Below are 27488 nucleotides of genomic sequence, written 5' to 3'. Positions count from 1 at the left end.
TGAGTAAGTTATAATCCTTCAGAGTGTTTTCCATTCCTTTCATTCCTTTTCTTTGAAAGAGCTGTCTTTAAGGTAGACAAGATTAGGGAGTCTGGGAAGTTAACATGCCAGAGTTTATCGGAAATAATTCTCCATTATACCCTCTTAGCTACAAGACTTTAAGCTATTTTTCAAGGTATATGAGTTAAGAAATCTATCTGTCTATGTCTCTGATGCTTGTTCCCTTCTGGAACCCCCTCAAGGGGGTGGCTACGGCAATAGAGACTACATAACTTATGAACTTCAGTGCTGCTTTTTAGCCCATAGTGCATCACACGTAACATACCACTGACAGAGGGCAAGTCTAGCAGTGTTTGTAGAGGCTCCTACCTAATTTTCTTACTGACTACCTCAAGCTAATGCTCCCACCCAATGTTTTTATCGATTACTTCTACCTAATTGTTCTACCTAAAGCTCCTACCAAATGTTCCTACCTACCACTGCTATATATTGCTCCTACCATTTTGCTGGAAGGAAGGGTTAGCACATAGAGTTAAGAAATTACAGCTCTGTTTGATATCCCTTACTGTTGTTTGCTGAATACTATAATGATAAGATTATTAAACCTAATGCTTTCCTTGTTAAGAAATGAAGCTGATAAAACAAAAAGGAATGAAGGTACCAGCCAGCATCTCTTCTTCAGTGCTTCCATTAGGGCAGCTTAAAGAAAAAAACTATCTTTCCAGTTGATTGAAATATGTAGTTAATTACTCATATAAGCCTCGTTAAATTTAGATCCTGAGTTTTATGATAAGAATAGAAGTAAAACTGTTTTCGCATTAAATGTGAACATAACACTTTCAACACAGGTAGCATTGAAGGAGCTTGGTCGCTTCAAGCAAATGGCCCCACACATTCCAGAATATTCCATGACTAGGAATTATCTTGAGCTACTAGTCGAACTTCCCTGGTCCAAGTCTGTTAAAGAAACTTGTAACATAAGCAAAGCTCGAGCAGACTTGGATGCTGATCATTATGGACTAGAAAAGGTATGTTAAGTTTACTGCTTTGCTCTGTAGTGTACCACTTAATGTCATATATGAAGAAAGTTATACAACATGCTACTTTCAAAACCAGTTACAGAACCCCACTCCAGTCTGCAAAATCCTGCTGCTGATTGTTTTGATGTTATTATTATTATTATATTATTATACTTTGTCGCTGTCTCCCGCGTTTGCGAGGTAGCGCAAGGAAACAGACGAAAGAAATGGCCCAACCCCCCCCCCCCCACACACACATGTATATACATACGTCCACACACGCAAATATACATACCTACACAGCTTTCCATGGTTTACCCCAGACGCTTCACATGCCCTGATTCAATCCACTGACAGCACGTCAACCCCGGTATACCACATCGCTCCAATTCACTCTATTCCTTGCCCTCCTTTCACCCTCCTGCATGTTCAGGCCCCGATCACACAAAATCTTTTTCACTCCATCTTTCCACCTCCAATTTGGTCTCCCTCTTCTCCTCGTTCCCTCCACCTCCGACACATATATCCTCTTGGTCAATCTTTCCTCACTCATTCTCTCCATGTGCCCAAACCACTTCAAAACACCCTCTTCTGCTCTCTCAACCACGCTCTTTTTATTTCCACACATCTCTCTTACCCTTACGTTACTCACTCGATCAAACCACCTCACACCACACATTGTCCTCAAACATCTCATTTCCAGCACATCCATCCTCCTGCGCACAACTCTATCCATAGCCCACGCCTCGCAACCATACATTTTGATGTTATTAAAGTATTGATTTATTCTAGATTTTGATGAGAAAAAGAGGGCATATGAGAGATGGGGTGAGAGAACACCAGCAAACTTTAGGGTGAATAAGAAAATGTTTTGGATGGAAGTGAATAGTGTGAAGAGAAAAAATAGGAAAATCAGTGAAAGGAGATGAAGAAGTAGTAACAGGCGAAGAAGAGGTGAAGGGGAGATGGAGTTAGGATTTTTTGAAGGACTTGAATATTTTATGTAATATAACAGTGGATGTTCAAGGATGTATGCTGAGTGAGAGTCATCATGAATGGTTTGGTGAATAGAAGAGCAGCCTTGAAATCCTTGTGTGAAATGAAGTATGGCAGAGCAGCAGGAGTGGATGAGATTGCAGTTGAATTTCTCAAAAAAGGTGGCATTGTTGTTGAGAGGTTTGTGAGGACTTTCAGTATATGTATGGCCCAAGATGAGATTCCTGAGGACTGGCAGAAATCCTTTATACATTACATAGCGATGATGGGGATAAAAGTAAATGTTCAAATTACAGATGTATTGGTGTGTTTATCATACCTGGTAAGTTGTATGGGAGAGTGGTGATTGAGAGGGTGGTGGCATGCACAGAGCCTTAAAATGGGGAGGAATTATGTGGCTTCATTGGTTGAGATTTGTGACCCTGTTACCTCCTTTGAAAAAATATGTCTGATAGATACTAAGGGAAAGGATGAACTCCATTAGATTGATTTCTTTGACAAGATTGTACCCCAATAATACAGTCTTGCCGAAGATGACTTTTCACTCGAGGCATAACCACACAAATATGGAATCTGATAGTGCTATAGAGGGCTTTGTATGTAGCATTTTGATAGTGCCATAGAGGGCTTTGTATGTGGCATTTACAGATATGGAGAGAGCACACGATAGGGTTAATGGAGATGCCTTTTGGAAGGTGTTCCACATATCTGTTGAGGATTAAAAGCTACTAGATGCAGTGAGGAGATTTTGTTAGGAGAGTAAGGGATGTATGTGAGTAGGAAGGGAGGAGGGTGAGTGGTTCCAGGTGAAGATGAGTCATTGTCAAGGTTGCGTGATGTTACCAACCTATCTGTCTGTATCTCTGGCACCTGTTCCCTTTGGGAACTCCCTCAAGGGGGTGGCCACTGTAGCATTTAGGGCCTCACCACTAGCTAAGGCAGGGCTGTGTAATGTCACTAAGGCAGGGCTGTGTGATGTCACCATGGCTTTTAAACATACATGTGGAGGGAGTTATTAGAGAGATGAAAGCAATATTTGGGAAAGGGTGTGCAGAGATGAAGTGTGGTTGTAAGGTATGATGGCTAGTGAAACGCCTGTTTGTTGATGATACTGCTGACATTGAAGAGGATTTGCAAAAGATGTGTGTGTGTGTATGTGTGTGTTCAAGCCTAGGTTATAGAAGGTAAATGCAAATGAAAGTAAAGTAATGTTTGAAAGAAAACAGTGTGAAAGTACAGATTTTGCAAAATCCTAAAGAGTGAAAGAAGAAAGCGTACTGAACCATGTTATAGATATAGGGGGAGAAAGACTGGAGGAGGTAAGATAGTTTAAGTATTTAGGACAACTCTCTTGGGTAAGTTTGGTGATAAGGAAGGAGAGATAAAGGAGAGAGCAGTACAGAGTAAAAGAGACATTGGGTCCCTTAAGAGAATAATAAAGGGTGGAGGTGTTGGTATGTAAGTAAAGAAAGGATTAAGGGACTGCATAATCCTCCCAACCCTGGCCTATGCAGCCAAAACATAGACATGGAATGATTCACACAGGTCAAGAATCCAGGCTGTGGAAATGAGCTAATTGAGAGAAGCATGTGGTATTACTGGATGGAATGAAGAAAGAAATGAGGGGATGTATGAGAGATGTGGTATGGCAGGGAATGCAAAGGGAACGAATTGTGAAGTGGAAGAGTAGGTGAAATGTATTACATTGAGGTTTGGGCATGTGTGTGTGTGTGTGTGTGTGTGTGTGTGTGACTGCTGCCAGCAAGAGGGAGGGCTTAGGTAGCAGAGTAATGGCCCCTCCCATGACCCCTGCAAATTTAAGGCATACTCCTGTGACTACACTTTATTGTATGAATCTGCCATCAGTGAGAGGGAGGGCTCAGTTGGTAGTGTATTGGCCCCTCCCAATACCCGAGCTAACTTAAGGATTATCCCATCCCCTACCCTTGGAGCAACCAATTAGATAATAAGTTGTTGACAACAGCTACCCAGGATGGTGCTACCGTCCTGACTGAGGAACAAAGTGGTGCCTGGAACCGTTGTACACACTCCATGTCAGCTTTGCTGGTATATCATAATTTGTTTATTGTAAACAATTTCCTCTTACAGCTCTGAGAGTTAAACAGCTATGATACAATACCTTACTCATTTTTTCAGGTGAAACGTAGAGTGTTGGAGTATCTAGCTGTGAGACAACTTCGTGGTGATCTAAAAGGACCAATCTTGTGCTTTGTTGGTCCTCCTGGAGTTGGCAAAACAAGCATTGCCAAATCAATTGCAACAACACTTGGCAGACCATACCATCGTATGTCTTTAGGTAAGACCTTTTTAAGATATAAAGACATGAAAAAAATTGTAGTAACATGGATTACCTTAGACTGTCAGTGGCATGGTTGAAAGCTCCATTTTGCATTTATAATATGGTAAATGGTTATTTTGAATGTCACAAAAATATTTTAATCATTTTTATGTGTACATTCGTACGTTATGTATGGAGGGTCACGTGTCATGAAAAACTTTTTAATACACTTATCTTATGGTATGCTACTGTTCACATTCCAGTATCTAAGTGAATGTGTTTTGACGGACCCTGCATGCAAGTGATAGCACCATTTTTGTGGATAGATGTTTAACATCAGTGGGACAAACAGCTGCAGCAGTGTAGAGAGGAGCCCCTAGATTTTATGTATCATCATCCCCCAACTGTTTATGCAAGCCAATGACATTTACTCTGACACTGGACCTTAAAGTACACTTGCCAAAAATGCTAAACTTCAGTCACCAGAAAGCATTAGTTTGTCAGATATAGCAGCTGCTTTCAGTGATAGTACCTCCATTGCGCATTACCCTCTCTATAAAAGACTACTCACAGCTGTGGATATGCAACAGCCACTTAGACAAAAACACCCAAAGCACCCTCCAATATATTAACATTTTTGCAAACAATAAACAAGCAGTGTCACAAAATGCATAACTCTCACCTTGCACAAACTAGCAATGCTCCTCTACAGAACCCTGTTCACATACTAAATGCCTTACTGTTTAAGAACACCTATGAATTCAAAAATAGATATACAAAGCACTTAACATCCTACAAGAGCACAACGTATTCATAGCCTTCACCCAAGAATCTGCACTTGCACTCAGATCCTCCCAACCCCTTCAATAACTACAAAGCCTTAAGATATAGAGGACACAGACAAAGAGGAAGCTCATGACACTTATACAGTACACCTCAACATCCCATTTACTGACACCACACATTGCATAGAACAGATCACAAACATTGACAGCTCTTTGAAATGGAGCATATAAAGCTCAGTACCCCTACCCTTTTGTTAAGAAGCAATTCTGCTTGCACTTTTATGCACAATAAAGTGAAGGGTGATAGGTAGATATGCAGGTGTTCACCAAAGTAAGAATAAAATGTGAAAGAGGGCAAGAATTACCGTAGTAAATGGACACTGTTGGATTACAGGAGCAGAACAGAAAAATGTAATTCAAGTCATAAGTTAAAAAGAGAATATTTCAACTATTGAATGACGTGTCATTTTAGATAAACAGATAGTCCTACAGACCAGCTATTAAGCTGCAGTGATCACTAGAAGAAAACACTTAAATCTTGGTAGTCTATGGATCCAAGGGTGACTAAGCTGCTGTTTGTTTGTAGCTAAAGGAGGAAGCAACATTGAAAGAAATCACTTCTGTTACAGTATTGCAAGTATGTGGTTTAAGATGATTACAGATCTCATGTTTTGGATATAAAGCTAAGGGAACACTTTCTCTCTTTCCTTATTTCAGTTGAAATAGTTCAGTTACAAGAAGCAGTCATAAGTCTTATTAGAATGCTCTAACACCTGATGAATCAAACCCTGTTGATAAACTCAATAATCTAAAAACTTCACAGGAGGAGTAAGTGACCAGCATGATATACGTGGTCATCGTCGAACTTATATTGGTGCTATGCCAGGCAGGGTCATCCAAGGCTTGAGAAATGTTAAGGTATTTATTGCTAAGATTGTTGATTATATTATGAGTTTCTGATTCTTCTTATATGTATAGCTTGTGGAGAAAGCATTCATAGTTCACACTTTGCCCATTTTTTACAGTTATATTAGCAGCCTAAGAGTGCCTTCATTCTTTATACATAAATTTGCTTTAAGATTAAACATTTTTACTCTTCCATCCTTTATGAGTCTGTTAGCCCATACTTGAACTTTTTTCTCTCTGAATCAGAAATAGCTTACTTTTTGCATAAGAATTACTTGTTGAGACATAGTGACCAAGAACTATTGTATGTCCAGAAATCCCATTGACACATACCCTGTGGTCTGTATAAGGTCCATCTTCAGTGGTAGAAATGAATGGCTAAAAGGTCCACCAACAAATGTGCAGCCTTTCAGTGAATTCACTGAATACATGCAGCTCTAAACCAGACTTCTTGTGTTGCCTCCTTATTCCCTCTGTGTCTATTGAATTTGATGTCAGCAGTTTCAAAAACTATATTCCTTTGGAGGTGAAAAAGTGTCTATTCTTGTTCTTGAACTACTCAGACACTTTAAACAAGCATAACTTTGTATAATTATGCAGATTACCTCAAGCCTTATCCAGAATATTATCTTCCTGCTGCAACAGAAATGGACAACAGGCATGAAATTGTGTACCAGCAAGGGTTTTGCAAGAAAAGAGCTCTTAAGGGTTTCCCATATAAGAATTTGATGAATGCCAAACTGGCATAGTCAAGTTTTTCATTAACCACCTGCCTGCAACCTACAGGTGTTTTCATGATTGTAATTACCTGTTGGTATTGTAAAGTTTTACGCTCATTGGGCCCCATTTCTTGAACATTTGTGCTATCATACAACTTCTTACGCTTATGTTTGCTGCCTGCACGTGCAATATTCTCTTTCACTTTGTTCCATTCACCCACTACTCAGTATGTGTATTTATAATTACTTTATCATAATTTCCTATTTGTCCATTATCATACAGCTTCTTAAATTTTTTATGCTGTCTACTTTAACCTTGTCTTTTATCATTTTATTCCATTCAGCCAGCACTTTTATACTATAGAGTACTTGCTTATGTCCTTTTTAACAAGTGTCTTGCATAATTTCATGTTATTCCCCCTGGTTGTCCTGTCCCTATCTCTTTTGAAGAACTTTGTACTGTCTGCATCATTGATCTGTTTTACAAACTTCAGGTTGTGATCACTTCACACTCGCTCTTCTCTCTACCAAGGTGGGCAGATTTAAAGCTTCACTCTTTTTCCTGTAATTACCTATTTTTGATAACATGGTTGTAATGTTCTGTGTGTTTTACACTTAAGAGGCCCCATTTCTTGACCATTCTTTGCCATCATACAACTTCTTAATGTATGTTGTCTACATTAACCATATCATCTCTCCTTTCATTCCATTTATCTACTACTCTTTAACAAATGAAATATTTCCTCATCTTTTTTAACAAGTTTCTTGCTTAATTATTTATGTCTTTGGTTATCCTGCCCCTACAACTTTCTAAGAACTTCATTGTCTGCATCATCAGTCTGTTTTAAAAACTAAAGGTTGTGATTAGGTCAACCCCCATTTTTCTCTCTTCCATAGTTAGCAAATTTAAAGCTTTTAACCTTTCCTTGTAATTCTGGTACCATCTTTGCTGCCCTCCTCTGGACCTTCTTTATGACCTCTTTATGCTTCTTTAGGTCTTGTGACCAAACTTGAAAGCATATTTTAGTTTTGGCCTGATGTAGGATATGAACAGCTTGTAAAATATTTCCTTATCCATATACCATTAGACAGTTTGTGTCCTTTACTATTCTCCTGTTGTGAGACTTTGGTAGCAGGTTAGAGATGATGTCAACATCCCAAGTCTCTCTCACACACAGAATCCTGAAGCTCATTTCTTAATAGATGATAATGATATTGGGGCCTTTTCTCACTCTGACCAATCCTCAGTACTCCACATTTCCTGACGAATTTCATCAGCCATGTACCACATCAACTGTGGAGTCTGTTTCGGTCCCCTTGTAGGTTAATACAGTTCTGCTCATTTTTCGTTTTCCCCATGACCTATGCATCTTCTACAAACATATTCAGGTAGAGACTTAGACCCAGAACAGAATCCAGCAGTACTCCAGTGATGACCTCCATCCATGTGCAGAAGGCTTCTCTGTCAAGTAATTACTTATTTGTACTGCGTATGGAGGGAATTTTAAACGTGTGTGTGTGTGTGTGTTTATGTTTATTTATATATTTGTATGGTTTGAGAATTTTACTCTCATGGATCCCCATTTCTTGTACTTACTTGCCAGTGACGTTCAAAGAGAAGATTCTCTGCTCATAGAGCCGCATCCCTTGAACTCTCTAAACCTATGTACTTTTTTTACGATTAGGGAGGCCAGTGCATATGTACTGTAGGAAATTTAGTTCAGTTAGTAGTGTTCTAAGTTGCATAAAGATGTATTATCATAAATAATCATTCAATTCATGGTTGGTTCTCGGTAATATTCTTCATGATAAATATAGGACCAAGACTTAAGGCTAGTGACATATTGGCAATGGGAGTATGTATGATGTTAGAATTATCTTGAACATGAAAAAGTTTTATGCATTTTTCTGATTAGTAGTTATACCTTGACATTGATGTCCTTGATAAGCCTGGTAGTCAAATAGCATTTAAGACCAAATAACCAGCCAACCAGACATGAGTTATGTTAATGGATTCCTCCTGCTTGAGTTTTACACCACGAGTGAAGAGTGACCTTTGGAGAAGCTGTATCGTTGTTAATTGATGAAATAGAGTAGAGACTTATCAAAGAACTCTTTGCTTCAAAGAAGTCCATCCTGTCCTTGCTACTGAGTGTACCTTAGCCTCAAAGCTACAGGATCCCCTGGATAAGGGGTCGTAGGGGTAAAGCCCCAGAAACCCCTTATGAAAGAGGTCCTTCGATTATATGATAAAAATGACTAGATATAAGATTAATAGTCGGCAAATTGTCTTACTGATGCACATATCTGTTTTCCATCATATTCTTGTACTACAGGAGGTCTAACACTTTCTTATTGAGACATTGACAGGTTCTGTGGTTGTATGATGAAATATACATTTTTTCTCTCGTATTCAGGTTTCTTCTAGTATTGACTAATAATGACCAACAAAAAATGCTTTATTGTCATACATGAAAACCCATTTTTTTCATTATTCCTTGTTATCACTCATCAGATTTTAGATATTTTTTCTGCTTGTCCTTCTTTAGTTGATTCTCTTTTATGAACATATTAGGATTGAAGTGGTAGCAAGTCTTTATGGCATTAGGATTGAAGTAGTAGCAAGTCTTTATGGCATTAGGATTGAAGTAGTAGCAAGTCTTTATGGTCTTTTTCTTGGTTGCATATGCCCAGTGAAGGACGTTGTATTCATTTTGATTTTATACTAGGACATTTATGTAACCAAGAAAGTGGTATATGTACCCATAAGCTCTAAGGTTAATGACTGGTAAATTGATGGATTGAAGAAATAAGTTTTTGTACATAAAAGCTTCCTATGGTAAATTGATGAATTGAAATAAGTTTTATATAAAAGCTTCCCATCCATAACTGTTCTAAATATCTGACTTGTACAGGTAAAAAATCCAGTGATGCTTTTGGATGAAATTGATAAACTTGGATCTGGCATCCATGGAGACCCAGGAGCTGCCTTGCTTGAGGTTCTTGATCCTGAACAGAATTCCACTTTCACAGACACATACCTCAACCTCCCATTTGACCTCTCACAGGTAAGGTGTATTGTCTTTGTGTACAATATTATAAGAAGTTTCTTGCAGGATCAGTAACTATTGTTTTTGTGTACAATATTATAAGTTTCTTGCAGGATCAGTAACAGTATCCATGCATAATTCATGATTATTGGGCTGTACACTTATGATTATTATTTGTTAAAACTGTATTTTTTCTTTATTATATATTTCATATACCACTTTAGACATTTAGATCAGAATCATCTCCAGAACATTTCAGTTGCTTTACTTTCCTTTTCAGTTGGTGATGAAGATCCAGTAAAAGTGCTTAGAACTTTAATGACTAATTCTACATATTGATTCTGTTTTTTCAATGCTAGAAATAATGTTACAAGAATTGAGATTCCCCTGAGAAGGTGAAGTAATAAAATTAAGAAGACTGAATACTTAAGGAAAGTGATATGAATTACTGAATGTAAGCTTTGGCGTAAGATTTGATTGTTTAATTTGTTTATGGATAGGGTGGTTAGGGAGATAAATGCAAGAGTTTTGGAGAGAGGGGCAAGTATGAAGTCTGTTGTGGATGAGAGAGCTTGGGAAGTGAGTCAGTTGTTGTTCGCTGATGATACAGCGCTGGTGGCTGATTCATGTGAGAAACTGCAGAAGCTGGTGACTGAGTTTGGTAAAGTGTGTGAAAGAAGAAAGTTAAGAGTAAATGTGAATAAGAGCAAGGTTATTAGGTACAGTAGGGTTGAGGGTCAAGTCAATTGGGAGGTAAGTTTGAATGGAGAAAAACTGGAGGGAGTAAAGTGTTTTAGATATCTGGGAGTGGATCTGGCAGCGGATGGAACCATGGAAGCGGAAGTGGATCATAGGGTGGGGGAGGGGGCGAAAATTCTGGGAGCCTTGAAGAATGTGTGGAAGTCGAGAACATTATCTCAGAAAGCAAAAATGGGTATGTTTGAAGGAATAGTGGTTCCAACAATGTTGTATGGTTGCGAGGCGTGGGCTATGGATAGAGTTGTGCGCAGGAGGATGGATGTGCTGGAAATGAGATGTTTGAGGACAATGTATGGTGTGAGGTGGTTTGATCGAGTAAGTAACGTAAGGGTAAGAGAGATGTGTGGAAATGAAAAGAGCGTGGTTGAGAGAGCAGAAGAGGGTGTTTTGAAATGGTTTGGGCACATGGAGAGAATGAGTGAGGAAAGATTGACCAAGAGGATATATGTGTCGGAGGTGGAGGGAATGAGGAAAAGTAAGAGACCAAATTGGAGGTGGAAAGATGGAGTGAAAAAGATTTTGTGTGATCGGGGCCTGAACATGCAGGAGGGTGAAAGGAGGGCAAGGAATAGAGTGAATTGGAGCGATGTGGTATACCGGGGCTGACGTGCTGTCAGTGGATTGAATCAAGGCATGTGAAGCGTCTGGGGTAAACCATGGAAAGCTGTGTAGGTATGTATATTTGCATGTGTGGACATATGTATATACATGTGTATGGGGGTGGGTTGGGCCATTTTCTTTTGTCTGTTTCCTTGCGCTACCTCACAAACGCGGGAGACAGCGACAAAGCAAAAAAAAAAAAAAAAAAATTGAAAATAAAACTTAACTGATGAGAACTTTCTTTTTTTCTGTTTATTATCTTCTCTACTTACTGCTGTGTAATATTTTCTTCCCTAAATACATGTTTTACACTATTTCAATCTGATAAGAATCTCTAAAGAATAATTTGATTTTATTAATTTGTTCTTGTACCATTGTCATTAAGAATATTATTTCTCTTAGTTCTTAAGTAGAATTTGATATAGCTTGAATGCAAGATTCTTCGTCTGATTAATGCTTCAGAAGGAGATTGATTTGTTTTTCTGGTTATCTTCTTTTTCACCTGCATTGATTGGATGAAGCATACATTTGTCTTTACTTGAGTTATAATATACCTATCAGAATTTTTTAAGACTGAAGTCTCTGCTTCTGTATATAACGATATTTGTCACCAACACCTAGGAATCTTTCTTCCTTTTTGTATGTGTTAGCCATTTTCCTCATTAAATGGCATGATGGAGCGATGACTGATTTATAGAGGCACAATCCTCACCTGGCTCTTTCTCCTCTTTGTTATTCATTCATTTCAAAAGTAATATTACAGGTAGGAAGGGTCTCCATACCTCTTCTCCTGCCCTTTGTAGTAGCCTTCTATGACTTGCAAGAAATACATATTTAGCATTTTCTCCCGCATCCCCAGGATAACGTACAGGGTTTACAAGAGATGTATTGTTTTCAGATCTTCTTGGAAATCTTTTAATTGTTTTTTCATTTGATTTAGTTTTTAGTGTTTTCCACATTAAAATTATTTTAGAACACTGCCCTCAGGTTTTCACTTTCTGTTTACAGGTTCTCTTTGTTGCCACGGCCAATTCTCTCTCCACGGTACCAATGCCTTTACTTGATCGTATGGAGATCATTCATGTTCCAGGATATACGCAGGTGAGAATATACTGATTATAGCAGATGATAGATTGATCAAGAAGATTTACAAAATTTGCTGGAAGTGAAAGGGATATATCAGATGAAGATGCTAAAGAATTTATCAGAAATTAGATACAGTGAGAGTATTTAGTATATAAAGGTGGTATAAATGAAATATTAGTCTGCTTGATAAGTTGATAATTAACATACTGTGCAGAGTGAAAAAGTAAGAGCCTTATTTTTGAGTGTGGAGTAGGTTATTTGCAACTTGAATTAGACCTAGAATCTTTATCTCAGGTATGGTTACCACACTTAAAGACATGTAAAGATCTAATAAAGTCCAGGGGAGGGCAACACAGAGGTAAGGTAGAGGTAGAAGTTAGAGGTCCTAAATTAACCCACCATGGATGATCGAAGAAGAAAAAAAGAGACTTGTTTACAGCCTTCAAGTCTCTAAGTCATTTTGTTAATGTTGACAGTGACAAATTTTTAGAAAGATAGAATGAAAATAACCAAAGTGATGAAATTTGGAAATCAAACAAAATTCAGAAGTTTAAAAGTCATATGGAAGAAGAGAAAGTTCTAGAAATGGGGCTCCAGTGAGTGTAGAACTTTTCCTTGCTGTGCAAAAAGGTAATTACACAACCCCACTAAAGGAATGTATAGATAAGGCACCAGAAATACGGTCAGCAAGCTACTTTCACATTTATAACATGCATCATGTATCTTTGCATTCTGTATTGATCGTGTGTCTCCATTATAATATTTATGACTCTTCTCTTCTTTATCCTCCTAACCATCCATTCAAGGAAAATAGAAAGTGACCCTGACCTAAAGGGCAAATGGAGGTTTACCCACAGATTATAATTAGAATGTTACCTTATTAGTCCCATAGACGGTAGGGCTCTCATTTTGCTGACTGGTCTAATCCTGTTTTGAAGAAAAGGGATATTTCATAATTTGTACTAACTCAGTTGATTGCTTTTCTCTGTTGTGTAGGAAGAAAAGGTGATGATTGGTCAACTGCACCTCCTTCCCAAACAGCTTTTGGAACATGGCCTCACCAGTGATATACTTAGTCTTTCCAAAGAATCTATTGCAACAGTTAGTAAGTAATATCATCTTATTTAAAAATCAATTTTGTGTAGATTGTTGATGTTGGATAGCTAAACTGTTGTTTTAATGTTTGTGGACTATATTACAAGAAATATCTTTACTGATATCCTTGATATCTTATTTCAGGATGCTTGTCTTAGTTTAAGATGTATTGCAGCCTTTAAGTTCTTTACATTTTTTCATTTGTTTTGAAGATTTTTTATTACTTTCATGTACATTTGATGCATATAAGTGCACTGCTAGTGTGGAATATTCAGAATGGGTGTTCAATAAAAATTTGCTTTATATATGTATAAGAATTCTTTTTTCCTTTCATCAAGCTGTTGTTGCAGCTGACACTAGTGTTTCTCCTCTTAGTTGGAGAGTATACCCGAGAAGCAGGTGTGAGAACACTAGAACGGAAGATTGGGGCACTGTGCCGAGCTGTTGCTGTCCAGGTGGCTGAAACAAGACCTGATCATGGTAAAGTGATGAGTGCATTTATTGACTGCAAAAAGTTTTACATATTTAAGCTACAGTACATGGTAATGTTCATTTCTGTATTTATGCATAGTTCAAGGTGAGGTGCCTGAGAATTGGCACAGCACCTATGTAGTACTACTGTTTAAAGGCAAGGAGAACAAAAGTGAATGTTCAGATTACTGAGGTATGATTTGTTGAGTAGACCAGGTAATTTGTAAGGGAGAGTGGTGACCAAAGGATTGTAGCATGCACAGAACATCAGATAAGGGAGGCACAATATGGCTTCAGGAAACTGGTGGTGTACATGTAACACAAAACTTTTAAGTATTTTGGTATTTCATTATCAATTGATAACCATATTTCAGTATTAAAAAATTAAAAAGCCTAGGACAGTTTTGGAGTTTTCTCCTGTATCTTCCAGATCTTAAAGACAGGCCACAGAAGAAATGGATAGATGCAGTCAGAGGGTTGATTAAGGCATGTGATGTTTCAGAGATTAATAATTGAGGAATGATTGAAGATAGGATAAAATTGAAATATTTATCTCTTGGAGGTGATGTGAATCGAGGTATTAGTCACAAGGAATCAGACTATTGTACAAAGTGAGAAAGGAAGAAGCAATTTATAAGAGTTGAAGTTCATGTATCACTCTGTCTCAATAAACTTGGATTGAGGATGGGTGTAAGTCTATGTTTGGAGGCCGTATATGTATGTGTCTGATCCACCCCATGAAACTGAGGATGGATCGATGGACTGATGATGATAGATTTTTAGGAAAGTAGAACACATTCTCTTGCCTTTTAATTTTCCATGTATTCCTTTGAAAACTTTTTGCTAAACTGTCTCCAGTAATCTTCTTGCTTCACCTTATTTTATACCAACTATGATTTTCATTTATTCTGTCAAAGTCACCTTGTATACATTATTTTTTCTCAAAAATGTTTTCCTACTTTTCTACTTGAGAATTTGATATCATCTGATAGATACAGTTCATCTGGAGAGCACATGGAGCTAACCATAACATGAAGATGATGGTACAATTTGATTCATAACTGAGGGGAAAGGTATCTTTTTATTCGTACTTGATCACCGTTTCTCTTGTTAGTGAAGTAACGCCAGGAACAGAAGAAAGGCCTCATCCATTCAAATCTATTCTCTAGCTGTTGTGTGTAGTGCACCAAAACTACAGCTCCCTATTGACAACCAGGCTCCATAGACCTTTTCATGGTTTATCCTGGACACTTCACATGCCCTAGTTAAGTCCATTGACAGCATGTCAACCACAGTATACAACATCATTCCATTTCACTCTATTCTGGGCACGCCTTTCACCCTCTTGCATGTTCAGACCCTGATCACTCAAAATATTTTCACTCCATGACCAATTTGGTCTCCCTGTTCTCCTTGTTCCCTCTACTTCTGACACATATATCCTCTTTGTCAACCTCAGCTCACTCATTCTCTCCTTATGTCCAGACCATTTCATCACGTTCTTCTGCTTTCTCAACCATACTTGTATTTTTTTACCACACATCTCTCTCACCCTTTCATCACTAGTTGATCAAACCACTTCAATGTCCTCGGGCATTTAATTTCCAACAAATCCACCATCCTATGTGCAACCTTATCCGTAGCCCATGCCTAGCAAAAGTATACCAATTGAATTTATTTTCAATTTCACAATTTTGGGTATATTATGTGAATATTCTGTATGCAATTTCACTGTTATTGCTTAGATGAAACAAAGACTTCAGAGGTAATGGTAGCAGAAGCCGAGGACCATAACCAGGGAGGGGAGGAGCAGGATGATGAAAAACATCATGTAGAACCTCAAGAAGAGGAAATGGAGCAAGTGCCACATCACCCTTTGATAAATCTGTCTCAGCTGCGGGAACACATGGAACTACCCATAATTATTGATGAAAAGATGATTCATGATATATTAGGGGTGAGTTATTTCTAGTGAGTACATTAGCCAATTCAGATAGATTTCATTGTAGTTTATTTGCATAATTGTTCAAATGCTGAATGTATAAACTAGGTCCTAAACTTGACAGTAATTGTAGTTATAATAGTTGTACCTCTTTCATACAGCCTCCAATATTCCAAAGTGGATTGGCAGGACGTGTTAGCGTTCCTGGAGTGGCAGTTGGTCTAGCTTGGACCCCTCTAGGTGGAGAGGTGATGGTAGTGGAAGCATCACGTACTGCAGGAGATTCTGGCCTTACTCTTACTGGTCAGCTGGGTTCTGTTATGCAAGAGTCAGCTAAGATTGCCCTCTCTTGGGTCAGACAACATTCTTTTATGGTAAGGGTAATATGTTTGATGTGTGGTTGAAATTTAGACAGACAATAATTGCTTATCCTGGGAAAAGTGGAGAAAGAATTTTACCCACATTCTTTAGCAAGCATTAAAAGGCAATCAAGAAAGGGATTTGCTCGAACTCCTCCCTTCATGTATTATCACTTTCCAAAAGAAAGAATGGAGACAGGATATCTCATGATCAACTTCTGGATTAGTCAGAAGAGCACTCTTTCTATGCTATTTAAGTAAATCATATGATAGTATTATAATTTAAGGCTCATTTTTGTAGAAGTGTGACATCCATTCATGTTGATATCTTTTTAAATTTTCAGAATTGCCATGAGTCATATGCAAACAATTATTTTAGATTGACCACAGTAATAGGAAAGTTATATGATTATACATTTCCTGTACAGTTACAGTTAGAAAAGGACTTCATGAAAGATGAAGAAATTCATATGCACTTCCCAGCTGGAGCCATCAGCAAGGATGGCCCTTCAGCAGGAGTTACTATACTTACTGTGTTGGTATCACTTCTTACCAACCGATGTGTTCGTTCTGATGTAGCAATGACTGGAGAAATTACTCTTAACGGCATCGTTTTACCAGTGAGTTGGTGTAGATCTCACATGCCTCTACATATGATATTCCTTTTTTTTTTGTGTATTATGTTGTAATTACTCATGTTACAAATTTGCTTTTCATTGAAAGAATGTTGAGAAGATATGTGGATCTTCTTTAGTCATTTGCAGATCTAATAATTTTATGAGAAACTTTCAGGTTGGTGGAATTAAGGAAAAGTTAATGGCTGCCCACCAAGCAGGACTAACTACAGTTATTATACCAGCACCTAATAAGAAAGACCTTACAGATATTCCCAACTCAGTTCTGGTAAGCTCTATTATTTAATGTTTCCTTGTTCTTTAAAAACTTTTGCTTATTGAATATCTTATGTAACTTGAAAAGAGTCATGTCCAAGCATGGTGATCAGTGTGTGAGTCGGAGACCTGAAGGTTTTTGTCACAGAAGTTTGGAAATTAGAATAGATTTCATGAATGAGCCTCACAGACATGGGAAACGGTGATCAAGTATAAAGAAATAAACTTTAGGAGACTAAGTTTGACCAAGTTAACTGTGAACTGCAATAGCAGTGAGAAATTGGAAGAGGGAATGGAATTTGAAGCTTGATAGAACATACTGAAGATGGAGAGGATATAAATCTCTAAAATGATGTACATATTTTTAGGATAATTGCTTGAAGTCCTTCTGGTCCTTGGGGTGAGTTTTCTTTTAGTTTTTCTTTCTCTTTATGTGTAGCCTAAGGTGAGGTTCCTGAGGACTGGCACAGTGCATGAATAATGCCCTTGAATAAAGGCTTAGAGGACAAAATTGAATGTTCAAATTATAGAGGTAAAAGTCTTTCAAGTATACTGGTAAATGTGTGCAAGAGAGTGGTAATTGACAGGGTGGTTTCATGCAAAGAGAATTGTTTCAGAACAGGAGGGGAGTTGGTCATTGAATTATATGGCAATGAAATTTTAGATATTTTTCCTTTAAGATGCTTATATTGAAGTTAAGTGTTTGGAGACTTTTTTCTTGAACAGTCACCTATGTGGGCAATGGCAAATATGTAAATCAGTAAATTGAGAACTTTATGTTCATAATGAAATATTACCGTGATATATTTAGGAACTATCAAAATTATCATGTTCTATGATATTCTAGTTTAATACTAACCAGTATTTCCTATAGCATTAAAATTTCATCCCTTCAGAATGAGGTTGAAGTGGTGCTCGTGAACACAGTTGAGGAAGTGCTTCAGGCAGCTTTTGATGAAGGTTTTCCAGATATTTTCGCTCAGAGTGATGGAACCACAAAACCATTGCCTAGCAAACTGTAAGGAATTTATCTACATCACTTTTTTTAACAGTTTTTGGACTATCATTGCAACATTTGCAGCCACTTGGTATGGACAAAACTTGTCCCAGTTGTGGGCCAAATTTTCTTGCCCTTGTTTCAAAAGATTACATTTCCACTATTGAACAGGAATGTGTGTAAACGCTAGTCAAACCAGTTCAAAATAGGATGCCAAAATATCAAGTTTCTTAAAGTGAACTTTTGTGAAAAGGCATCTTCTGCTACCCATACCAATGCCCCACCTTGCAACACAGTATAAAGAAACAAGATTGCATTTTAAGATGTTGAGATCAGACAGATACCACATCAATACATCAAGTGAATGTGATATTACAGAAATAGTCAATCTTTAGATACAGGGAATTGTCATGGGGAGGCTCATGTCCTGGGATGGCTGGATAAACACCCAGATTAAATGGCACTGGTGCAAGAAGAATAAAAGCTCTTAGGAGCAAGGCAAGGTTTAATTGTCTATATACTGTTTAAATGCAATAAAAAAGAAAATTTAGTATTTCAGATACTTCAGTAATATGCTGTATGTGGGAGATGCCTTTTTTATAAATCTACTCACTCAAAAGGGCTAAAAAATACTAAATGTAACTGTTACAGGGATATCTTTAATTAGGTAAAAAATTTCATGTAAATAATTTGGTGGATATTTCAGAAAGTTTTAAACATTATATACATTCCTTTTTTTTAAGAACATTAGTTTAACAAATAAATATCTCTTTTATTTAGTTAGGTTAAAATACTTCATTCATATAACTGCTGATAGTTATTTTACTATTCTTAGTACTACCAGAACCAAGATTTGGATTGGTCTTCATTGTAGACCACTTATAGCAAAACAATCATATACTGCAGTAATCAATAATATTTTGCCATAGCAGCAGAGTACTATTTAGTGACTACAACTCAGGTAATGATACTTTCTTGTAGATATTTTTTAAGAGTATTATAATTTTTATAGATGTTCAGCCCCTACAAAGTGAAAGTGTAGAGTAAAACCTCAGTATTTCTTCGATAAAACCCAAACCAGGCAGTACATTTCTAAGGAGGCTCAGTCATCAAAAGACTCTGACTTTCAGTAATGCATTTCTCACATTTTGCAAATATTTTAAGTGTTTGTGTTTATGAAATGGAACTTATGTAGTCTGTTTCTTCTCTTTGCTTATTCAAGAAAAGAGTCGTCAGAGTTATCTTTAGTAGTTAGTAATTGACAAACTAGCAACTACTAACACTCAACATCCTAACAATGACTCAAATATCCTCCCAGTACAGTCCCACCTCAGCATGCTCAGCACTCGGTTCTATCAACACCCAGACCACTATATGATTAACCATCATCCCCCAAGTAGAAATAAAAATATTACCTCTACATGCAGATCCCCAACCCCCAACAATTATAACACCCACAAAATACCTACATACTGAAATAACCCAGTAAGCACTAAGCAGACTGACCTCCCAACTCTGACTTAAACTCCACCCCACTGGACATGCACCCATTAGTAACAGACTCCCCAGAGAAACACAAGTCACATTGTCCCACTTTCACTCTGGACATGACCCAATACAATAAATACTGTACTTCAAGATATCCCAAGAATTCTCATGCCCACAATGCAATTACCACAAAGAAAATACTGTGCACTGACTATTCAGTTGCTGTGCACTTTCTGCACGTAAATGCACGCGCAACACTTTGTGACTTGTGGTCCTGACGGGTGGCCATGGCTATCTCCCAGAGTGCTGCAGGAGCCACATAGGGATAAAAGGGATTCCAGGGGTAGGAAGGTAAGTAAATGAAAAACTAGGACTATTAAAAAAGTTAAGCATTGAGTCTTCAACTTGGCAGTATTATTGAATACCAGTCATGATCCATTTTATTACTTTCACTTACCATAGGAATATAGGAAATATTTAAAAATTAAGGAATTTATCCATACTTTGCTAATGAAGTTAATTTTATATTTTTCAAACTAATTGTCTGGAAAGAATGAATCAAGTCATACTTGTATCAGTAGGTTTAATGACTTGTAATAATAGATTAGCTACTTATTTTCACAACATACAACAAGTGATGTGACAAACTGGGTTATTCTAAATCAACCTTATATATTCTTTAATATTCAAACGGGATTCATAAGAATAAGTAAAACAATAAATGCATAGGATACTTTGAAATTTATTAACCTAGAAAGACTGAACTACAAATGCTGTATGAGAAAGACCAATAACCACAAAGTGCAAAGATTCATTATGGAAAAAAGTGAAGTTATCTTTCTGCTGAGGCCATATGTTTCATTAAGTTGCTAATCAACTTTTCCAGCTTCTTAAGTTCTTGTTGGCTATCAGTCTTGTACTGGACACACTGAAAAGAATAAAACCATTTATTACCTAATTACTTACTTTTGCCACATCCATCACTATCTGTTCTAGCTTTAAGTCAATTATCCCAGCCCTTAAATTCATTTTTTTTACAAACACAAAAATGCCATTACATAATTATCCATATGGTGATCAGCAGTGCTAGCTAATAAAACAACCTATATCTTCCCTTTCTGCTGAATTTTTCACAGTAGTACTGCATGCATAATTAACCCCACAGTGATCGACAATGCTAGCTAACAAAACAACTATCTTCACTCTCTGCTAAAGTTTTCATAGTAGTATGTGCTTCAGCTGTCATGAATAAAGAACCCATCCTTCCATAAAATTGTGACTGATTAAGAGTGTGGGCTGTATCAACAGCCTTGGATTTTAGCAGCATAAAATATCAAAATTAACTGGAAAACTGCCATTCATAAAAAACCTAAAAACAGTCTTTGGAACTAGAACCCACATCAAGGATAGGCCAATTACGGAAAAATAAACAATGCAGTCCGATCTTCCTGTTATGGTAGATATGCCGCTGCATAGGTTAGATACAGGAATTTGACAGGAGAAAGAGTTTCATAGTCTGAGTATAGAAGGAATGAAGTAAGCATAATCAATCAATCCTCAAACTGCCAGCATTTCCACAACATCTGTAATGTAATGACATTTGTTGTGTGCTCTACCCACAAGAGGTACAAAAGCATCTACCTCCTGAAACCATATGCCAAATACCCTAGTTTAACCCAGGGTTATATTTATGGGTTGTAATGCTATCCAGAGCACTAAGGAGACTCTCCTAAACCACATTGCTACTCCCCATTTAGCTGCTCTATGCACAACACCATCCTCTCAATCACCTCTCTCCCATACACAATACATGGTATACTTAGCACAGAATTTTATAATCTGAACACTTTTTTCTACACCTTGCCTGTACAAAAAGACAAATATACATGCAGTTCACCAGTCCTTAGGCCACATCTATGGAAAGGTGCTCGACAAACCAATCAACAACACCATCATCCCCTTTCATGAGAAACTAAACAGCATTTCCATCCACTCCCATTGCTGGAACAAGGTCCACTTTACTCAAGGTTTTCACATCCTCCTCTCTTTTCATCACCTCATTTGCTATGACCCTCTCACTCCACAAACCACCTTGCATCAAACACATTACAAATGCTTCCCTATTATCAGACACACACAGCAATCCTATAATACTCACTCTGTCTCCTTGTCACATCTCTATCTCTTATCATTTACCCATCTGTTCTCCTCACTGCTATCTGTCCAGTTGTTCTCATCACACTATTCACCTCCTTCCAAAATTTACTTATTCACTCTGAAGTTCCTTGATATTTTTTCTAACCACCACTCATCCTTTTTCAGTTCTTATGTCTTGCTTTTTCACTCCTATCCCTTTCTACTGTACTACTCCCGATCACTCTACTTTATGCAGGTACTATCTATACAACTCCCTTTTCAGGTTCACTAGCAATTTAATTTTCTCATTCCTCCCAACATTATCCTTTTTAGTATGTTCTCATCCCACCTGCATGCAACACATTTGGGCATTGCTTCCAAAACAAAACTCGTACCTCTCTCCATATGACTACAAAACACAAAAATCAAAGTCGAAATTTTAACAAATTAACCCTTAGAAAATATGAAGCAATAAAGAAACAATGAAAAAAGCAATTAAAAAAACTATAATTCTGCCTATACCACATGATGACAAGTCACAAAGTCAGCTTGACTGAGTGGTCAGATGGTGCAATTGTTCACATTCTTCCCACTGATATACAACTCCACCAATGAACTCTTAAAATACATGATTCAAAACACTGGAAGTTGAGTCCCACAAAGAGAGAGACGTAGTCTAGTCAAGTTCCTCAAGAAAAACCCTCAATACCTTGCAATTCCCAGGTATCATTCGCTCTCACCCTATGTCATTCTGCACTTAATTTAATTTCTTTTGATATATCTACACACACACCACTTTTTTAATAGCACTTACTTTCACCATGTCTGCATCAAAGTAATATCATTTCCTTTTTCCTAAACTCTCCATGGACTTTCATAATGTCTATGAAAAAATTATCAGAAATTCCATCAGCTGCCCCTCTCAGCATAGTCTTCATACAAACCTGACCCTCTTCCCCATCAACTACAAATACTAATGTATGCACCTTTCCTTAAACTGCTCTCTGGTTACTTTTCATTCACTATTTATTTTCTCTTTTGTATACTCATTCAACTTTGTTTTATTCTACTTTTGTAGCCAGTCTCTGATTGGATACTGTAGTGGTGCCAGTGCTTAATTTGAAAGAAATGAAAGTAGTCATCTATATAGCATGCCATCCAAATACTTTGTTTCACAGACACATTCATACTTGCAAAATGTACTGAATAAACAAGCTACTTAGATACGTACAGTGGTTTTGAAAAGACTGTAGTCAGAAGACAAAAATTAAATAAATTACCCTCCTCCAAATGAGGTTGAACTCGACCCACATGTCCTTTCACCTACCTCTCTTACTAACTAGTACTTTGCCCACACCTTACACCCACAATTTTGCAGTTATTCCAAGCTGGGGTGTATTTAGCTTTTTATTTTCATGTACAGATTTATTTAATATGGATGGTTAGAGTAAAGTTTGGATGGGGAGAAATTTTTAGCAACTACATGCATCACCAAAACAACCAGCCATTCTATCTAGCCCTTCCTCTAACAATACAGCATGATATACATACACAATACAGTTATCTTTATGGCCATCTTTCAGTACACAGTAAGTTTCCACAAATGAAAGTTTCATTCAGGTTTATCAATGGGGACCTTGTTACATGAGACTACTTACCACCATATTATCTGTGACCTTCACCTTCAGGGAGCTCGTGCTATGATTATACTTCATTGCACATCGTGTCTGCACAAAAGAAAAGTACATTCATTTATATTTTATAAACCTATTTTTTGTGATGTGAAGCAAAGAATTATTTCACAGTGCAAAAACTGATAAATATGTCAGTGGGATAAAAAAGAGAGTACATTTGATTAGTCATAACTGTTTTTAGAAGCACATGATACGAGCAAGGAATTATGAGAAACTATAATAAGCCAGCATTCTTGCACCATCTTTGTAAAACAAAGGATAACAAATCAAGGGACCCAGAAAGCAAAATATTATTACCCTATAGCTACATGATAAAATTTATAAGCTATTCAAAATACTACATTTTAAAGAAATATAACTGAAGTAGAAATATAACTGAAAGTTCTTAAAAATATAATGGAAAAGTTACAAGACCTTTACACATCATGGAGAATTAATGATTTAAAAACGTGTAGGAAGAGAGGAAAGTGATTGGTTCTCAGTGAATGTAGGTTTGCGGCAGGGGTGTGTGATGTCTCCATGGTTGTTTAATTTGTTTATGGATGGGGTTGTTAGGGAGGTGAATGCAAGAGTTTTGGAAAGAGGGGCAAGTATGAAGTCTGTTGGGGATGAGAGAGCTTGGGAAGTGAGTCAGTTGTTGTTCGCTGATGATACAGCGCTGGTGGCTGATTCATGTGAGAAACTGCAGAAGCTGGTGACTGAGTTTGGTAAAGTGTGTGAAAGAAGAAAGTTAAGAGTAAATGTGAATAAGAGCAAGGTTATTAGGTACAGTAGGGTTGAGGGTCAAGTCAATTGGGAGGTGAGTTTGAATGGAGAAAAACTGGAGGAAGTGAAGTGTTTTAGATATCTGGGAGTGGATCTGGCAGCGGATGGAACCATGGAAGCGGAAGTGGATCATAGGGTGGGGGAGGGGGCGAAAATTCTGTGAGCTTTGAAGAATGTGTGGAAGTCGAGAACATATACTCGGAAAGCAAAAATGGGTATGTTTGAAGGAATAGTGGTTCCAACAATGTTGTATGGTTGCGAGGCGTGGGCTATGGATAGAGTTGTGCGCAGGAGGATGGATGTGCTGGAAATGAGATGTTTGAGGACAATGTGTGGTGTGAGGTGGTTTGATCGAGTAAGTAACGTAAGGGTAAGAGAGATGTGTGGAAATAAAAAGAGCGTGGTTGAGAGAGCAGAAGAGGGTGTTTTGAAATGGTTTGGGCACATGGAGAGAATGAGTGAGGAAAGATTGACCAAGAGGATATATGTGTCGGAGGTGGAGGGAACGAGGAGAAGAGGGAGACCAAATTGGAGGTGGAAAGATGGAGTGAAAAAGATTTTGTGTGATCGGGGCCTGAACATGCAGGAGGGTGAAAGGAGGGCAAGGAATAGAGTGAATTGGAGCGATGTGGTATACCGGGGTTGACGTGCTGTCAGTGGATTGAATCGGGGCATGTGAAGCGTCTGGGGTAAACCATGGAAAGCTGTGTAGGTATGTATATTTGCGTGTGTGGACGTGTATGTATATACATGTGTATGGGGGTGGGTTGGGCCATTTCTTTCGTCTGTTTCCTTGCGCTACCTCGCAAATGCGGGAGACAGCGACAAAAAAAAAAAAAAAAAAAGTTTCCAATGCTAGTTATATCTTGAACTAACTCTGCTCCCTAGCTACATGTCAATTATAACATAAAGATGGGCCACTGCACTTCATTTCACCTTATCCAGTGGTATAATTAATGGATTTATTCAATGAAAATACTGTAAATGAAGAAATCTTAATTCTATACAGGATATCAAAATATACTTGTAAGTACTAGTTTCTACTTGATATTTTACAATAAAGCATTTCATATTATAAAAAGCAAAGAGGGAATGAGAGTTAAAGTCTCTTACATAGAAGTTCAACATTTTCTACAAAGCAGACAGATATAGCCAGAATAAGTCCATTTTCATCAAATATCCTAAACTTCGAATTTTCCCCTTAGGTAAACAAATGTAAAGCATGAGCCACATATCAATAACCCCTACAGTAAAAGAGTTGAACAATTCCCTCTGTGTTTGCCTTATTGGTGGCTTCCTAATACTTCTAATGGTGTCCTGGCTATACCTGTCATCTGCTGGCTTCCATTTTTTAGAATACAACCATATAATATTCTTTAATTATAATATGCTTATTTTCTCATAGACGCTATATTTTCTATGCAAGTGCCAAATCACACGAGAAGGTTACAAAGCTATAATCCAAATTATAGGCTGCAAAGTGACCCAAATTGGCTGTGCCTGTTACTATAATAATTTTTTCCAAGGATAGTAAAACCAAGGAGTAATCTTTAAAAACTATATGAAATGCTTAATCTGATGTTGGAATAACATAATAGATTCCACTTCCTACAAAACTTGCAAAACCCTCATCATGCTGTCCATAGTACTTTATTCATGACTTTACTGAATAATTCCCCCAAAAAACAAATCATTCCCTCTATACATATCAACAACTGAGATCAGGTTAAGTTTTCACAGGGTTGAAGTGTTTTTATATTTTTCCCAATATCACAATCTTTAATAGTTTAATATAATGCACTAAATCATTCTTTACAACTGTCGTTGTATTTTTTTTTACAACAATAAACTATACCACCCAAAATCACATGATAGTAACTCGGAGCTAAACTAATATTTTACCTCACGCCCCATCCCACTCCTCATTATTGAATACTACGTCTACCGCAGCAACATGGACAAGGTGCTCCTGATACTTCGCCAATATTCGTTTATCAAAGGTGGTTAATGGTGAGTAAATACTGAGAACAATTCAGCTCCATGGAAAATAAATGAAGAAACCTTTCCTACCTCAAAAAATTTACCGATAAGCTTAAAACTAGACAATATAAATCTGCATTACTACTTTCTTCTAATTAACAAATGTCTATTTATCTACATGTAAAGCATATGTTTAGCCCCGCGACCGTAGTATCCTATTCACTATCCTTAACCATCCTGGTTTGGTCAACTTCCAACCGCCGTCAATTCCACCTTCATTACCTTCATTGGTGCATTAAGATATATGCGTTCTGCCGCCTTCTCAAAGTCTTCAAAAGCTTCTAAATAAACCATAATGGACGGAGGGCGATACAATGAAGAGTTGACAGGATACAGTGCGAGACTGGTGAGTGGATGTGTTTACTGTCAGCTGGAGCCCCTCGAACTACTTCTGTGGATTATATTTCCTGATTCTTCCACGTCCTTACAACATGATTGAGAATTTTTCAAATGTTAATTCTTAAAATGTGCATTTAATCTTTATACTTTCATGAGTGTTTAATTTCACTACATTAATGGTATCAAGCCAACAGCTTTTCAAAGATTGTTAAAACGTGGAAGTATTGCAGGTTATGGTGACAAAAGTAATACACGAAACTCTGCCAGGTCAGGGTGAGGGCGGTGGTTGGGATCCCCCTCCCTACTTTACACAGTACGAACGTATTTAATGTATCAATTACTAATTTCATTTTACTGTACTTCTGTGTTATTCTCTTGAATTTCAAGCAATTAACTATATATCTGAACATAATCAACATGTAAAACCAAATATATTAGGACTGCATAAAAAGGCATGAAAATTTTTTGAAGTGTAGTAGAGAGAATAGATGAACTGGTCCATTTTATTTGCTGTCTTATTAAAGTTCATTACAAAAATAAATGAATGCATTAATAAACAAATTGTTCTCGTTTATAGTGGAACAACAGAACATATAGTAACTGTACAGCAATCGGCATTACGGAGACAAATCATTTGTTAAGTTGGTTAATTACGTGAACGGAATAGACAGTAGTAGGTGGTGAGCCATTAGTACGAGTGCTTTGTTTAATTCCCTCAAATAGATCATTGGCCATTATATTCCAAGATATACTCAGTAATATATATATATATATATATATATATATATATATATATATATATATATATATATATATATATATATATATATGTATATTTTTTTTTTGGGGGGGGGGGTTTACTGGGGATAGTGTATCATTTTAAACAAGGATGTATTGCCGCATTCATCGCCCAGATTGCAACAAGTAAGCTTTGTGTGTAGGTTCAAGTATTGTTGCATCGCTCCATATTACTTTAGGCTTTGATCTTCTGCCAGTGTGAAAAAAAACTGCAACTTTAAAAACATCAAAAAAATCTAATATAACAATTGGGAA

The 27488-nt window shown here is 37.3% G+C and overlaps 2 protein-coding genes across 2 annotated transcripts in view; one reads left to right on the top strand and one right to left on the bottom strand.

Moving 5' to 3' along the window:
* LOC139749727 (lon protease homolog 2, peroxisomal-like) overlaps window positions 1–20194 on the top strand; it is a 71455-nt gene extending 51261 nt beyond the window's left edge. Inside the window, exons 8-19 of the mRNA XM_071663911.1 lie at window positions 849–1028; window positions 4173–4332; window positions 5923–6017; window positions 9640–9792; window positions 12142–12234; window positions 13216–13324; window positions 13690–13794; window positions 15531–15742; window positions 15889–16101; window positions 16515–16706; window positions 16879–16989; window positions 17873–20194. Of these exons, the coding sequence (XP_071520012.1) occupies window positions 849–1028; window positions 4173–4332; window positions 5923–6017; window positions 9640–9792; window positions 12142–12234; window positions 13216–13324; window positions 13690–13794; window positions 15531–15742; window positions 15889–16101; window positions 16515–16706; window positions 16879–16989; window positions 17873–17998 (1749 nt within the window). The 3' untranslated portion in view covers window positions 17999–20194. The remainder of the gene's footprint in view (window positions 1–848; window positions 1029–4172; window positions 4333–5922; window positions 6018–9639; window positions 9793–12141; window positions 12235–13215; window positions 13325–13689; window positions 13795–15530; window positions 15743–15888; window positions 16102–16514; window positions 16707–16878; window positions 16990–17872) is intronic.
* On the bottom strand, window positions 20184–26737 carry Srp9 (signal recognition particle 9). Its single transcript, XM_071663912.1, has 3 exons — window positions 26319–26737; window positions 23256–23324; window positions 20184–20389 (listed from the first exon to the last, which is right to left on the bottom strand). Exons 1-3 carry the CDS (start codon window positions 26388–26390, stop codon window positions 20294–20296), a joined length of 237 nt encoding a protein of 78 aa, XP_071520013.1. The 5' UTR covers window positions 26391–26737; the 3' UTR covers window positions 20184–20293.
* Window positions 26738–27488: the final 751 nt, after the last annotated feature.

The sequence above is a fragment of the Panulirus ornatus genome, chromosome 8 (genome assembly GCF_036320965.1).
Source record: "Panulirus ornatus isolate Po-2019 chromosome 8, ASM3632096v1, whole genome shotgun sequence".
NCBI lineage: Eukaryota > Metazoa > Arthropoda > Malacostraca > Decapoda > Palinuridae > Panulirus > Panulirus ornatus.
This window is presented reverse-complemented; position numbering and strand designations above follow the sequence as displayed.